Source organism: Octopus bimaculoides, chromosome 7 (assembly GCF_046866305.1).
Source record: "Octopus bimaculoides isolate indiv1 chromosome 7, ASM4686630v1, whole genome shotgun sequence".
In the NCBI taxonomy this organism is placed as follows: domain Eukaryota; kingdom Metazoa; phylum Mollusca; class Cephalopoda; order Octopoda; family Octopodidae; genus Octopus; species Octopus bimaculoides.
The window spans coordinates 34,860,058-34,876,270 of NC_142934.1; the positions used below are offsets into that span (position 1 = coordinate 34,860,058).

Consider the following 16,213-nt stretch of genomic DNA (forward strand, 5'->3'; position numbering starts at 1 on the left):
ACGGTCAGATGCCCTTTGTGTTGGGTAACTCTCACCTGTTTTCAAGCAAGGTAATATTTTCCCATGACCAGATATGTTTTGCAGAATATTGGAAATGAATGACACTTTTGTAGAACTATCACATGATGTCAAAATGAATTGCTTCCCAACCACATGGTTCTGGGTTCAGTCCCACTGCATAGCATCTTGCGCAGGAGTCTTCTGCTATATCCTCAGGCTGTTTAAAGCCTTGTGAGTGGATTTGGTAGATGGAAATTGCAAGAGACCTGTTGTAAGTATATGTATGTGTGTGTGTGTGTGTGTCTTTGTTTGTCCCCCACCACCTCTTGACAACTGATGTTGGTGGATATACATCCCTGTAACATTGTGGTTTGGCAAAAGAGACTGAGAAAATAAGAACTGGGGTTAAAAATAAAAGTAATGGGGCTGATTTGTTCGACTGAAATTGTTCAAGGCAATGCCTGAGCATGGCCGTAGTCTGAAATAAGTAAAAGATAAATGATAATCAATGAACGTCTTCCTGCTTTTGTCAACCAAAATCATTCACAAAGTTTTAGTTGGCCTGAAACAATAATCAAAGTGCCATGCAGTAAGACTAAACTCAAAACCATGTGCTTGAGAAGAAAACTTCTTAACTACACAGCCATGCCTGTGCATGTACAAATGGATATACACATATCTTTATACAAAGACACAGATATAAACAGGAATTCACAATTCTGATCACATCTTTTCCTCCAGAGGCATTAACTTTGCAGAAATAACAGATATCAAATTAGAAAATTATGATGTTCATATTTTGTGAAGTATGATTATGTACAACTGGCAATTAAAACCAAACTGTGGACTCACCTCTCTGCTACTGGGGTCATGAGTTCAAAACATATGCTAGCTTCCATATATTTAGTATGCTTAAGTAAGATCAATAACTTTGCGAGCTTGAGTTTTGCTGGCTTGACATGTTCCATCCTTTTTAAGTAGTTAGCAACAGGAAAAACTGTCAAAGTGATTTTGCTCTAATATGCAAATGTCAGAAATTATTTAAAAAAACCTTTCCTGGTGTCAATGGATGTAAAAACAATGACAAAAAAGACAAACAAACAATTTTTGATGTTTTAAAAATATGTTTATTATTTATCTTCTTTATAGAGAAATAAGAAAAGTTTCAGTCCTCGTTTAGGGTGTGGTCTGCAAGAGAACAAGGCTCCTCGGAAAACATCTACAGATAAGGTCAAGGCTAGTTGAATATCTGAAATGTTCCTTGGATAGAACTGGAGCAAAAAATGTCCATTGGGCTTTAAAATGTGAGAAACAAAAGAATAAAATCTTCCTAAAATGCATTTTGAATCTTTTGTAACTAATAACCACTGTAAAAATGAAGTACTGATGACAACATCAAAACAATTTGGGCGAAAGGGAAGTCTGTGACTATGGTCAAGTTGGAGGTAATCACAACTCTTCAAAGACTTCTTTTTCACTGCCATAGATAGCATTGACATACTCATGTCAGTGCCAATAAAATGGCAATTGTTTGAAGTGAAACTTTCGGTACTTACACCTGTACCACAGCCAATGTCTAGCAACAACAATGGACTCTTAAGGTAAATTAAAGAAATAACCTCAAATATTTTTCTCAGTATTGAATACTGAATATCTAGTTGCCTAGTATTATTATTAAAAGAAAGAGCCAACTGTGGTGTGTAGAATAGGCGAGAGTCTTCTACTTTTAGTTCTGGTCGGCGCAGTTTGGCTGAAGTCTGTTTTAAGTTTGGAATGTTGAATTTTGATAAATCAAAGATATGTTGATATTGATTTATAAATGGTATCTTCTCTGGGTTGGTGTCTGGTAGAATGTAAATTAAATTTTCTGGGTTCTTGATAGAAGAATGATAACGTATTATATAAACAGCAAATGACCTACTTCTGGTAAGCCATTGACAATTTGAGGTTATCATTGGCAGGCAAAAGTACGATCAACTTGACATGGGAGTAGTTCAGGAGATATTCAAACATGAACCTTCAAAGTCAATTAAGGAAGTGGATAATTTGATAAAGAACATAACTGAAAATAGAAAAGAAAAAAGAAAACATAAAATTTCACCAAGATTCTAGACAACAAATGGGAGTTGGCAGATAAATGTCAATGAATGGCTGTAGAAATATGGTAACAGTACACAGCAAATTATGATTCTTTTATTTTATTATGACTTTTATCAGTTAGCTGTGTATAAAATGCTTATAGTTTGAGTTGTTTATAAGATAATCATTTTTCTAGAATATTCTTCTCATAAATTCACAAAAGTGAATTCTGAGTCTTTTGCAACATTTAGCAGAATATTCTGACGGAATATTTGTAGGGAACAAGTTACAAGATGGCTTCATTTTTTATTTTATTTGACTGGTTTTTTCGCAATCTTACAACAACTTTGATAATCAATATATACATCAGAAACGTTTTGGATTGTCTTATCTTTTTAGCAAAATTGTTGTCAGGAGAATAGGGCTTAGAAGAAGGTCCTGCTAAGAATAAACTTAATAAATCTGAAAAATATATCATCATCATCATCATCATCATCATTGTTTAACGTCTGCTTTCCATGCTAGCATGGGTTGGACGATTTGACTGAGGACTGGTGAACCAGATGGCTACACCAGGCTCCAATCTGATTTGGCAGAGTTTCTACAGCTGGATGCCCTTCCTAACGCCAACCACTCCGAGAGAGAGTAGTGGGTGCTTTTACGTGCCACCGGCATGAAGGTCAGTCAGACGGTACTGGCAAAGGCCACGCTCAAAATGGTGTATTTTATGTGCCACCTGCACAGGAGCCAGTCCAGCGGCACTGGCAATGTCTCGCTCGAATGACTTTTCACGTACCAGGAAGGTGATGCTGGTAACGATCATGCTCGAATGGTGGTGTCATCATGATTTTGCTTTTGCTTGCCCCAACAGGACTTCGCAAGCCGAGTTTAGTGTCCAATGAAGGAGACGTTGGCATGGGGGCCAGTCGTCGAATTTAGTTCAATTTCGATTTCACTTGCCTCAACAGGTCTTCGCAAGCGGAGTTTAGTGTCCAATGAAGGAAAGGTATGCATAAGTGGGCTGGCTATATCCCTGGCAGAGGCCTTGGATTATGGTCTCACTTGGCTTGCCGGGTCTTCTCACGCACAGCATATTTCCAAAGGTCTCAGTCAGAAGTCATTGCCTCAGTGAAGCCTAATGTTCGGAGGTCGTGCTTCACCACCTCATCCCAGGTCTTCCTGGGCCTGCCTCTTTCACAGGTTCCCTCAACTGCTAGGGTCTGGCACTTTTCAAACAGCTATCCTCATCCATTCTCACCACGTGACCATACCAGCGCAATCGTCTCTCTTGCACACCACAAGTGATGCTTCTTAGGTTCAACTTTTCTCTCAAGGTACTTACACTCTGTCGGGTATGCACACAGACATTACACATCCATCGGAGCATACTTCATTCCTTTTGAGCTTACGCATGTCCTCAGCAGTCACGGCCCATGTTTCACTGCCATGTAGCCTGGCTGTTCGTACACATGCGTCATACAGTCTGCCTTTTACTCTGAGAGAGAGACCCTTTGCTACCAGCAGAGGTAAGAGCTCTCTGAACTTTGCCCAGGCTATTCTTATTCTAGCAGCTACGCTTTCAGCGCACCCACCCCCACAACTAATTTGGTCACCAAGATAGTGGAAGCTATCAACTACGTCTAGTTTTTCTCCCTGGAATGTGGCAGAAGTTGTTTTCTGCACATTCACAGTGTTTATTGCTCCTGAACATCTGCCACATACAAAAACTTCCTAGTTAACCTTCCTTTGATATTGCTGCACCTCTTATGTGTCTATAGCTTGCACTGGGTACATCTTATAGAGTTTCTACCCACGCTTTTTCTACAGATCGAGCAGGGCCATCTACCTGAAGGGGTTTGTGATTTTTCTACCTTCCTACTTATTAGGACTTTGGTTTTAGCTAGGTTGACTCTAACGCTCTTCGATTCTAGTCCTCTTGCTTCCACACCTGAAACTTCTCCTCTAGTTCTGATAGTGATTCCGAAATTAGTGCAAGGTCATCAGCATAGAGGAGCTCTCAGGGACATCCTGTCTTGAATTCCTCTGTTATCGCCTGGAGGACTATGATAAATAGGAGGGGGCTGAGGACAGAACCTTAGTGGACCCCTACCTCTACCCGGAATTCTTCACTGTACTCATTGCCAAGCCTCACCTTACTGACAGCATCCCTGTACATGGCTTGCACAGCTCTCACTAACCGTTCTTCTATCCCTAGTTTACTCATTGACCACCAGATAAGGGATCGGGGGACCCTGTCAAAGGCTTTCTCCATGTCAACAAAAGCCAGGTACGGAGGTTTATCCTTTGGCTAGGTATTTCTCCTGCAGCTGTCTTACCAGAAATATAGCATCAGTGGTGCTTTTCCCTGGCACGAACCCAAACTGCATCTCATCTAAACTGACTCGCTCCCTAATTAGTTGGGCTATGACCCTCTCCGTGACTTTCATTACCTGATCTAACAACTTGATACCTCTGTAATTATTTGTATCTAAAGTGTCACCTTTACCTTTGTAGCAATTGACTATGGTGCTGCTACACCAGTCATTGGGTATGACTCCTTTGTATATTACCTGGTTAACAATATGGGTGACTAGGCTATAGCTGACATTGCCAGATATTTTGATCATCTCTGCAGTGAATACCTGATGGGCTGGGGGCTTTCCCTGTCTTCATAAAAATTTAGAAATAGGAGCAGGCATGGCTGTGTGTTTAAGAAGTTTGCTTCCCAGGTTCAGTCCCATTGTATGTCATCTTAGAAAAGTGTCTTCTCCTATAGCCCTGGACTCTGTGTGTGTGTGTGTGTGTGTGCGTGCGCGTGCGTACCGGCGTTTTGTGATTCCTTGTCTTGACATCATGTGGAGACATATATGAGTGTTGCAGTCATACAATCAGTGTCAGTTATTTCAAATATCCTGCAAAGACATATGCCACTATGAGAATGTAGCTTGCTCAGAAACAAACAAGGGTTGGTAATAGGAAGAATGTCTGGCAGAAAGAATCTGTCTCAATAAACTCTGTCTGAGCCACGAGAGCATGAAAAAGTATATGTCATGGTAATGATGGAAAAAAATCTGTGCCTTGACAATGGTGGTACTATTCAGAGTTGTAGGCATGTCACTTACATATAACAGCTGTGTTCGGGAGAGGCACGAAAGTCATAACAATTACTTGTTTCAAAGGCTGGCAGGGTTATCTAAACAGAAATAGATAAAACTAATTACAAATACTTACACAACAGAGACATTTTGTGTCTGATAAAGATTATTACAGCAGTGACTATACCACGATTAATACAAAAGCAAAATAAAATATTAGATTAATGTAAATGTCATGTCAGGTCCTATTTATTGTTGCTAAGGTAACATATGGAGAATAATGTAAGGTGTGTTTCTGAAAATCAAAAATGCAGTAACATTGTTATCTAAACAGAAATAAAAATCACAAAGGGTGTATTATTGACATACTTTCAATACATTTACCAACATAAAGTGGAGACACCATGGTTAGATGATTAAGAAATTTGCTTCCATGTGGTTTTGGGTTCAGTTCCACCATGTGACACCTTGGACAAGTGTCTTCCACTATAGCCAAGGGCCAAACAAAGTTTTGCGAAATGGATTTGGTAAATGGAAATGATGAGGTCCATTATACACATAAGATATTGAATGAAGTCTAGTAATCAGTTGATCTTAGTAAGGGGGAGCTAGTGAGCAATAATGTTGTTGAGAGGAAGGTGCTGAAATGGCACACATTTTCACCTGATGATCCTCATAAGTCTCTTAGTGTCCAGAGTGTGGAGTTTTCAACTGTAGCACTTGTATCTGCAAGTTGTTTGTAAATAATATACGAGGGAGTACTCAAAAATAACTGGAAACGTTTTATGTGGGACAAGCCCATTGTAGTTCAGGCTGTCACCATTAGAAGCCACTTGATATGACCGTCAGGAATCAGTCTACCATCTTCTGGCATCGGGTGTAGTCCTACTGCCATGTGGTGCATCTTTGTTTTGCAATATTTCTCCCTTGTTTGTCAATTCTTGTGATGGCTGAAAGGAAGGAACAATATGCTTCCATGAAATTCTGTTTTTTCCTGGGGAAATTGGTGGCTGAAACAGTTGTCATGCCTCAAACAGCTTACAAGGCAACTGCCATGAGTAAAATACAAGTTTACAAGTGGTTTCCATGCTTTAGGAATGGTTACTTGTTGCTTGTGGACCAACTGTTGATCTCCCAAATGAATGAAAACATCAGGAAAATTCATGAACTGATCTTGGAGGTTTGTTGCTGAACAATTGAGAAACTTGCTGATATGACAGGTGTGCCTTGGAGCTCCAGCCAATGAATTTTGAGTGAAGAATTGCAAATGAAAAAAGTTGCAGAAAAAATTTGTGCCTTGCTTGCTTATAGACGATCAAAAGCAGTCGCAACTGAATGTATGTTATGAACAGAAAGAACAGTTGGAAGTTGACCAGACCCTTTTTTGAAGGACATCACTGGTGACAAAAGCTGGTGCTATGGAATTTACAGATGTGGAAGAGGTGAAGAGAAAAACAACAGAGGTGTTAAAAGGCATCACTTCACGAAAGTTCTAGCACTGTTTCAAACAGTGAAAATCGCATCTGGACTGATGCATTGCTTCAAATGGAGAATACTTTGAAGGTGATAAAAGTGTAAACATGTCAAACTAAGGGAATAAAATAGTATTGCAAAATTCTGGTTTCACAAATTCTATTTCACAAATATATATATGATATATATCTACTACATATGTGGAAAATCAGTGTTTGTTTGTGGTGTTGTTAGTTAACTCCTCCTACATCATTTTATTGATTTTGATGACACTTGACACGTGAGTAGAACTTGTCTGGAAACCTCATGACATACTTAGATTGTTGAAAAAATTGATAATACGGCCCCTGGATGGGGTCTTTATATCTACTGCATATAACTAATTTTTTAAAACATCTAAGGGAAATAACCCATAGCACCTGTACAATATTATTTTAACCACTCAAGGGAAATAACCCATTTCATTGTTTATGTTTGATTACTTTGAATATTGATTTTTTGTGTGTCCTATTTCTAATTTTTGCAGACAATATCACTTTTATACTTTATTTGACACGTGAGTGGAAGTCATGTCTGGAAACCACGTGACATACTTAGATTGTTGAAAAAAATCGATAATAGGGGTCCTTAAAGTGATCTTTATATCTACCTCATATAATTAATTAAAAAAAAACAACTTCTGTCTACTACATATTACTAATATTTTATTTAAACAACCCAAGGGAAATAACCCATACCACCTATAGATCTTAGCGAAGTGATTAATATTTGATTCTCACGATCAGCTGACCTAATTCTGCATTTCACTACTCACAGTTTTGAACTGCTAAACATTATTATTGCACTACCTTAATTTCAATCTTAAACCTTAAAGACTTCATTCATACATTTCTATACATACATACTTTTTTTGAATGCCCATTACTCTGATAATTCTGCATTTTTACAGTTACAGTTTTTCCATGACAGCAGATAAATTTTTTGTTTCTACAACATATTAGTAGTTGCTTCATGCAAGCATAGCTTGGATTCGATCTTCGATTGCCAAATTTCACTTAACACTTCAGCAGCGCTTTTCTCATGGTAAAACACTGGTTTTTCTGTGAATGATAGCAGTTATCATTTCCCAGATGCCTTCGCTAAGCAGAATAATGTCTTGGCCTCTCGCCAACCTGTAACAACCTCTCTCACCAACCTCCGAAAACCTCCAACAATCTCTCTGTCCTCCAGCAGACACTTTTTTGTACTTTTTCATGATGGAAAATACACCATTTGTAGCAGTTATAACAAAATTGCTTTCTTATATCAGAGTAATAAGGCGTTTCAATAGAACATCTTTACCCCTGGAAATTACTGGGTACAGCAGCCCGTGTATATATATATATATATCATCATCATCATCATCATCATCAACATCATCGTTTAACGTCTGCTTTCCATGCTAGCATGGGTTGGACGATTTGACTGAGGACTGGTGAAACCAGATGGCTACACCAGGCTCCAATTTGATTTGGCAGAGTTTCTACAGCTGGATGCCCTTCCTAACGCCAACTACTCTGAGAGTGTAGTGGGTGCTTTTACGTGCCACCGGCACGAAGGCCAGTCAGGCGGTACTGGCAATGACCACGTTTAAATGGTGTATTTTATGTGCCACCTGCACAAGAAACAGTCCAGGGGCACTGGCAACGATCTCGCTCGAAAGTCCTTACACATGCCACGGGTACAAGTGCCAGAAAGGCGACACTGGGTACAAGTGCCAGAAAGGCGACACTTGGCACAGGTGCCATCACGATTTCGCTTTTGCTTGCCCCAATAAGTCTTTGCAAGCTGATTTTCGTGTCCAATGAAGGAGATGACATTGGCATTGGTGCCAGTCGTCGAATATAGTTCAGTTTCGATTTCACTTACCTCAACAGGTCTTCGCAAGCGGAGTTTAGTGTCCAAAGAAGGAAAGGTACGCATAAGTGGGCTGGCTATATCCCTGGCAGAGGCCTTGGATTATGGTCTCACTTGGCTTGCCGGGTCTTCTCACGCACAGCATATTTCCAAAGGTCTCGGTCAGAAGTCATCGCCTCGGTGAGGCCCAATGTTCGAAGGTCTTGCCTCACCACCTGAGCCCAGGTCTTCCTGGGCCTACCTCTTTCACGGGTTCCCTCAACTGTTAGGGTGTGGCACTTTTTCATGCAGCCATCTTTGTGCATTCTCGCCACATGTCCATACCAGCGCAATCACCTCTCTTGCACACCACGGCTGATGCTTCTTATGTTCAACTTTTCTCGCAAGATACTTACACTCTATCGGGTATGCACACTGACATTACTCATCCATCGGAATATACTGGCTTCATTCCTTGCGAGCTTACGCATGCCCTCAGCAGTCACAGCCCATGTTTCACTGCCATGTAACATGGCTGTTCGTACACATGCGTCATACAGTCTGCCTTTTATTCTAAGTGAGAGTCCCTTTGTCGCCAGCAGAAGTAAGAGCTCTCTGAACTTTGCCCAGGCTATTCTTATTCTAGCAGCTACACTTTCAGCGCACCCACCCCCACAACTAACTTGGTCAACCAGATATCGGAAGCTATCAACTATGTGCAGTTTTTCTCTCTGGAATGAGACAGAAGTTGTTTCCTGTTTGTTTACAGTGTTTATTGCACCTGAACATCTGCCACATACAAAAACTAACTTCCTAGTTAACCTTCCTTTGATATTGCTGCACTTCTTATGTGTCCATAGCTTGCACTGGGTATATCCTATAGAGTTACTACCTACACCTTTTCTACATATTGAGCAGGGCCATCTACCTGAAGGGGTTTGTGTTTTATCTACCTTCCTACTTATTAGGACTTTGGTTTTAGCTAGGTTGACTCTAAGGCCCTTCAATTCTAGTCCCTGCTTCCACACCTGAAACTTCTCCTCTAGTTCTGATAGTGACTCCGCAATTAGCGCAAGGTCATCAGCATAGAGGAGCTCCCAGGGGCATCCTGATTTGAATTCCTCTGTTATCGCCTGGAGGACTATGATAAATAGGATAGGGCTGAGAACAGAGCCTTGGTGGACCCCTACCTCTAGCCAGAATTCATTACTGTATTCATTTCCAACCCTCCCTGTACATGGCTCGCACAGCTCTCACTAACCATTCTTCTATCCCAAGTTTCCTCATTGACCACCAGATAAGGGATCAGGGGACCCTGTCAAAGGCTTTCTCCATGTTAACGAAAACCAGGTACAGAGGTTTATCCTTGGCCAGGTATTTTTCCTGCACCTGTCTTACCAGAAATATAGCATCAGTGGTGCTTTTCCCTGGCATGAACCCAAACTGCATCTCATCTAAATTGATTCGCTCCCTAATTAGTTGGGCTATGACCCTCTCCGTGACTTTCATTACCTGATCTAACAGCTTGATACCTCTGTAATTATTTGTATCTAAAGTGTCACCTTTACTTTTGTAGCAGTTGACTATGGTGCTGCTACACCAGTCATTGGGTATGACTCATTCGTGTATCACCTGGTTAATAATATGGGTGACTAGGCTATAGCCAACACTGTCAGATATTTTGAGCATCTCTGCAGTGATTCCTGATGGGCCAGGGGCTTTCCCTGTCTTCATACTCTTAATTGCTTTATCTACCATGGTACCGTCGACTCGGATAACTGGTTCCTCTGTTGGGTCAACATACGGCAGACTCTTTTTCTCCCATTCATTCTCTTTATTGAGCAATCTTTCGTAGTGGCATTTCCAAACCTCTTTCTTTGCAGCCTCATTTAGTGCAAGCGTACCATCATCCATTCAAACACATTTCTCTCCTATGACATCACGATTCTCCCTCCTACACTGTCTTGCAACATGAAATACCTCAAGTCTTTGGTCCTCACGGCGCAGAACATTGGCAAATCTTTTCTTATCTGCTTCCCTTCTGGCTAAATAAACTTGTTGCCTGACTTCCCTTCTGGCAGTCTGGTACAATTTCCTGCTACCACCGTTCTTCCAGTCCTTCCAAGCCTGTTTCTTTTGTCTAATAGCCCCGTCTACCTCCTGGTTTCAACACCACGTTACTCTGGGTCGAGAGGGGACTTTAAACCAGCCACAGATCTGGTCGGTGGCTCTCAGCAGGTTGTCCCGCAGAAATCTCCAATTGTCTTCCACGTTGTATGATGCTACATCCCCTTCTATTTCGTCAAATGCTTCAAGTAACATGTCCCTAAATCTCTGTCCATTCACAGGATCTTTGAGCTTTCGGACCCTTCTCCTCCATGCTGGTCATCTTCTGGGCACCCATTTTGCCTTGATCCCAAAGTCGCTAACTACTAATCTGTGTTGAGGTGTACATTCTTCGCTAGGGAAGGTTTTGGCATTTATAAGCAGCCATCTTTCCCTATTTCTGGTGAGGATGTAGTCGATTTGGCTAGAGTGTCTGCCGGATCGGTAGGTGACTAGGTGACAGGCAGGTTTCCTGAAGTTGGTATTGCAAACCATAAGATCGGTTGCATCACAGAACTCCAGCAGTCTGGTTCCCTCCTCATTGCGGGAACCGAAGCCATAGCCTCCATGTATGCCATGGAATCCTCCAGCATGACGTCCAACATGTCCATTGAAGTCACCAGCCACAAAGAGAAGGTCCCTGTAACTTGTCGACGAGGTAGTTTGCAAGAAGGTGTCGTAGAATTGGTCTTTCAGCCCATCCGGGAGCCCCGGTTGAGGGGCATAGGCTGAGATGACAGTAGCTAACCTATGATGAAGCACTAGTCTCATCTTAAGTACTCTGTCACATACTCTAACTACCTCGATTACCTTATCAACCCATTTTTCTGCTAGAAGTATTCCTATGCCCCTGACCCCGTCAGTGTTTCCTGCCCAGAAAATCTTGTACCTGTGTTCTTTGCCTGTGAGGAACCTCCTCTCCATCTTAGTGACCTAACAAATTGTATTTAGAATATTAATTGCATATCTTTAATCCAAGAAATTTGGAATTGCGTAAATGTATGAATTTTAAACATACACACACACACACACACACAGAAAATCTGCCCTTTATAGATAAGATATATATATATATATATATATATATATATATATATATATATATATATATATATATGTATATATATCGTTGTCGTCGTTTAACGTCTGCTTTCCATGCTAGCATGGGTTGGATGATTTGACTGAGGACTGGTGAAACCAGATGGCTGCACCAGGCTCCAATCTGATTTGGCAGTGTTTCTACAGCTGGATGCCCTTCCTAACGCCAACCACTCAGAGAGTGTAGTGGGTGCTTTTACGTGTCACCCGCACGAAGGCCAGTAAGGCGGTACTGGCAACGGCCACACTCATCTCGCTCGAGAAACCTCATGTGTCACCCGCACAAGAGCCAATCCAGGGGCACCGGCAATGATCTCGCTCGAAAGATTTCATGTGTCACCCGCACATGAGCCAGTCCAGGGGCACCGGCAATGATCTCACTCGAAAAAACCTCATGTGTCACCCGCACAAGAGCCGGCCCAGGGGCACCGGCAACGATCTCGCTCGAAAGATTTCATGTGTCGCCCGCACATGAGCCAGTCCAGGGGCACTGGCAACGATCCCACTCAAAACATTTCATGTGACATCCGCACAAGAGCCAGTCCAGGGGCACTGGCAACGATCTCGCTCGAAAGATTTTATGTGTTGCCCGCACATGAGCCAGTCCAGGGGCACCGGCAACGATCTCGCTCGAAAAACCTCATGTGTCACCCGCACAAGAGCCGGCCCAGGGGCGTCGCCCGCACGAGCCAGTCCAGGGGCACCGGCAACGATCTCGCTCGAAAAAACCTCATGTGTCACCCGCACAAGAGCTGGCCCAGGGGCACCGGCAACGATCTCGCTCGAAAGATTTCATGTGTCGCCCGCACATGAGCCAGTCCAGGGGCACCGGCAACGATCTCGCTCGAAAAACCTCATGTGTCACCCGCACAAGAGCCGGCCCAGGGGCACCGGCAACGATCTCGCTCGAAAGATTTCATGTGTCTCCCGCACATGAGCCAGTCACGGGCACTGGTAACGATCTCGCTCGAAAGATATCATATGTCGCCCGCACATGAACCAGACCAGGGGGCACTGGCAGCGATCCCGCTCGAAAGATTTCATGTGTCGCCTGCACATGAGCCAGTCCAGGGGCACCGGCAACGATCCCGCTCGAAACATTTCATGTGTCACCCGCACAAGAGCCAGTCCAGGGGCACTGGCATCGATCTCGCTCGAAAGATATCATGTGTCGCCCGCACATGAGCCAGTCCAGGGGCACTGGCAACGATTCCGCTCGAAAGATTTCATGTGTCGCCCGCACATGAGCCAGTCCGGGGGCACCGGCAACGATCTCGCTCGAAAAAACCTCATGTGTCACCCGCACAAGAGCCGGCCCAGGGGCACCGGCAACGATCTCGCTCGAAAGATTTCATGTGTCTCCCGCACATGAGCCAGTCCAGGGGCACTGGCAACGATCCCACTCGAAACATTTCACGTGTCACCCGCACAAGAGCCAGTCACGGGCACTGGTAACGATCTCGCTCGAAAGATATCATATGTCGACCACACATGAACCAGACCAGGGGGCACTGGCAGCGATCCCGCTCGAAAGATTTCATGTGTCGCCTGCACATGAGCCAGTCCAGGGGCACCGGCAACGATCCCGCTCGAAACATTTCATGTGTCACCCGCACAAGAGCCAGTCCAGGGGCACTGGCATCGATCTCGCTCGAAAGATATCATGTGTCGCCCGCACATGAGCCAGTCCAGGGGCACTGGCAACGATCCCGCTCGAAAGATTTCATGTGTCACCCGCACATGAGCCAGTCCAGGGGCACCGGTAACGATCTCGCTCGAAAAAAAACCTCATGTGTCACCCGCACAAGAGCCAGTCCAGGGGCACTGGCAACGATCCCGCTCGAAAGATTTCATGTGTTTCCCGCACATGGGGCAGTCCAGGAGCACCGGCAACGATCTCGCTCGAAAATCCCATGACGGCCCCGCACAAAGCCAGTTCAGGGGCACGGCAACAATCTATTTCTATTTCACTTGCCTCAACAGGTCTTCGCAAGTGGGGTTTAGTGTCCAATTTTAATTTAACTCGATTTCGATTTCACTTGCCTCAACAGGTCTTCACAAGTGGAATTTAGTGTCCAATGAAGGAAGGAAATACGCATAAGTGGACTGGCTGGGCCTTAGATTTAGGTCTCACTTGGCTTGCCGGGTCTTCTCGCGCACAGTATATTTCCAAAGGTCTCGGTCCGAAGTCATCGCCTCGGTGAGGCCCAATGTTCGAAGGTCGTGCCTTACCACCTCATCCCAGGTCTTCCTGGGCCTACCTCTTCCACAGGTTCCCTCAACTGTTAAGGTGTGGCACTTTTTCACACAGCTATCCTCATCCATTCTCGCTACATGACCATACCAGCGCAGTCGTCTCTCTTGCACACTACAACTGATGCTTCGTAAGTTCAACTTTTCTCTCAAGGTACTGATACTCTGTCTAGTATTCACACTGACATTACACATCATCGGAGCATACTGGCTTCATTCCTTGCGAGCCTACGCATGTCCTCAGCAGTCACGGCCCATGTTTCACTGCCATGAAGCATGGCTGTTCGTACACACACACACACACACACACATATATATATATATATATATATATATATATATATATATATATATATATATATATATATATATATATATACATACACATAATGAAATCTTATCTTAATATATAAATCTGAAGTTGTGTGTCTGTGTGAAGCCTTTTTGAAAGTTTATAGAAATCCACATTTTCCACTTTTTCGTAAAATTTTTTACATCAATGGAATTTTCTCGATGTGAACTTTAGATTTTTAAAATTCCGTTTACTTTGTGTGATTTAAGGGAGATTTGGCTGTTGTTTCTAGCAACTTTTATATTTCATCCCTTCTACCTGAAACGCCATTCTTACACACGCGCTCAACATAAAAATATAGAGAGTAAGAGTAAAAGAGGGAGAGGGAGAGAGAGAGAGAAAGTGATACATACAACGTCATAGATTAAACTTTCATCTCAGTATTCTTTACCTATTTTTCATAACATAGATACGTAAAAACACACACAACCACACATACATGACCTGTGACAACAACATACACATTGCTCTCAATCTCTATTCATTTCTCCCCCTCTTCCTCTCTCAAACGTATACACGTGCAAGTAAACACAATCTTTCACATCGTGGTATATTTACAAAACATTGATGGCATAACTACAGAGTTGTATCCCCCAACTTTGGAAGGTCATAACTTTCATAAAAATGAATATTTTTTAATGAAATTTTCTATGCATATATTATTTATTATGTAGATTCCGAATATACAAAAATTATCGGTGAAAGTGTTTTGGAAGGGGGTGGGGTACAATATTCGGAAATTCCACTTAAATTCCTCTTAACTTCCAGGAAAATGAATATTTTTTCATGAAATTTTGTACAAATGTACCTTGATGTATGTACATTTCAAGCATGTAGGAATTTTGAAGGAACCAACTGCAGGTTATTTTTGAGAAGTGTTCCCCACTCGGTGGTGTTTCGGAGCAAGTCGTCCATATTTGTTTCATTTTTCTCTGTTATGTGCTTATGTGCATCCGTAGATTTCTAATGAAGTAATAAGCAGTGAAGAGAAGCCGTCATAAGAAAACTTTGAACTACCCCTATTCCTTTCTCTCCCCATCTCTACCTCTTCCTCTCTCGCTCTCTCAAAAGCATACACATGCAAGTACACAATCATTCAGTAAAATATAACTCATGTTCATCAATGTTTTGTAAATTTACCACGATTTTCACTAGGGTGTTAGGGTTAGGATTTTAGGGTCAGGGTTAGGGTTTAGGATTAATGTTACGGTTACGTTTTTTAGGGTCAGGGTTAGGGTTAGGGTTAGGGTTTAGGGTTAGTGTTAGGGTTAGTGTTAGGATTAGGTTTAGGATTAGGGTTGGGTAATCGTGCAGGTGTTAATCTGAAAAATTACAGATATGTGAAAAGTACCGACCCTGCCATCTATTATAACCTTTGTTGTTCTGTTTAATATATACATAGATTATGCCTCCAAAGAAGAGAGTTTGCTGGGGAAAGACAGCAACCGGTTTAAAATGACAGCTACAGACTGCAGCAATTCACCACATTCCAGTAGCTACTTTGAACATAATGCAAAATGGTGCATCAACACCTTCTGCCCAAAGTTGTTTTGCACAAGCATTTCTATAGCCAATTAGACGGATGAAATTTACGTACGCTTAATAATTTTAAGCAAAACAGCCTTTAGGCTTTCCCTATTAATTTCATCATCTTTTGAATTATGAACATATTTACATCATAAGGGTTTTTTCGTTGTAAGGCTTTCTTTTTTAGTTGATTTTCACCTAGCAAGACTTATCGTAGATGGCGTAAGCAGTCACACCTGGACAAGGTCGGGTTATACATGCTAGTCTTGAAGAAAAGCCCAATTTGGATTTTGAAAGGATTATTTTTTTGTTCTTGTTTTGAAATAATTACGCTCGGAAACAATTTGTAGAATAT

General features: G+C 42.3%; 1 protein-coding gene across 8 annotated transcripts in view; it reads right to left on the minus strand.

Moving 5' to 3' along the window:
* Window positions 1-1,104: 1,104 nt before the first annotated feature.
* LOC106877091 (uncharacterized) overlaps window positions 1,105-16,213 on the minus strand; it is a 39,581-nt gene continuing 24,472 nt past the window's right edge. For 3 of the 8 annotated variants that reach the window (XM_089355155.1, XM_089355157.1, XM_089355159.1), the window contains exons 2-3: window positions 5,202-5,272; window positions 1,105-2,062 (exon numbers count right to left, since the gene is read on the minus strand). In XM_089355155.1, the coding sequence (XP_089211281.1) occupies window positions 1,131-1,955 (825 nt within the window). In that variant the 5' untranslated portion in view covers window positions 1,956-2,062; window positions 5,202-5,272 and the 3' untranslated portion in view covers window positions 1,105-1,130. Of the gene's footprint in view, window positions 2,063-4,902; window positions 4,992-5,201; window positions 5,273-8,555; window positions 8,752-16,213 lie in introns of those variants that run through there. The other 5 variants (XM_089355156.1, XM_089355160.1, XM_089355162.1 and 2 more) reach the window with 4 other exon arrangements.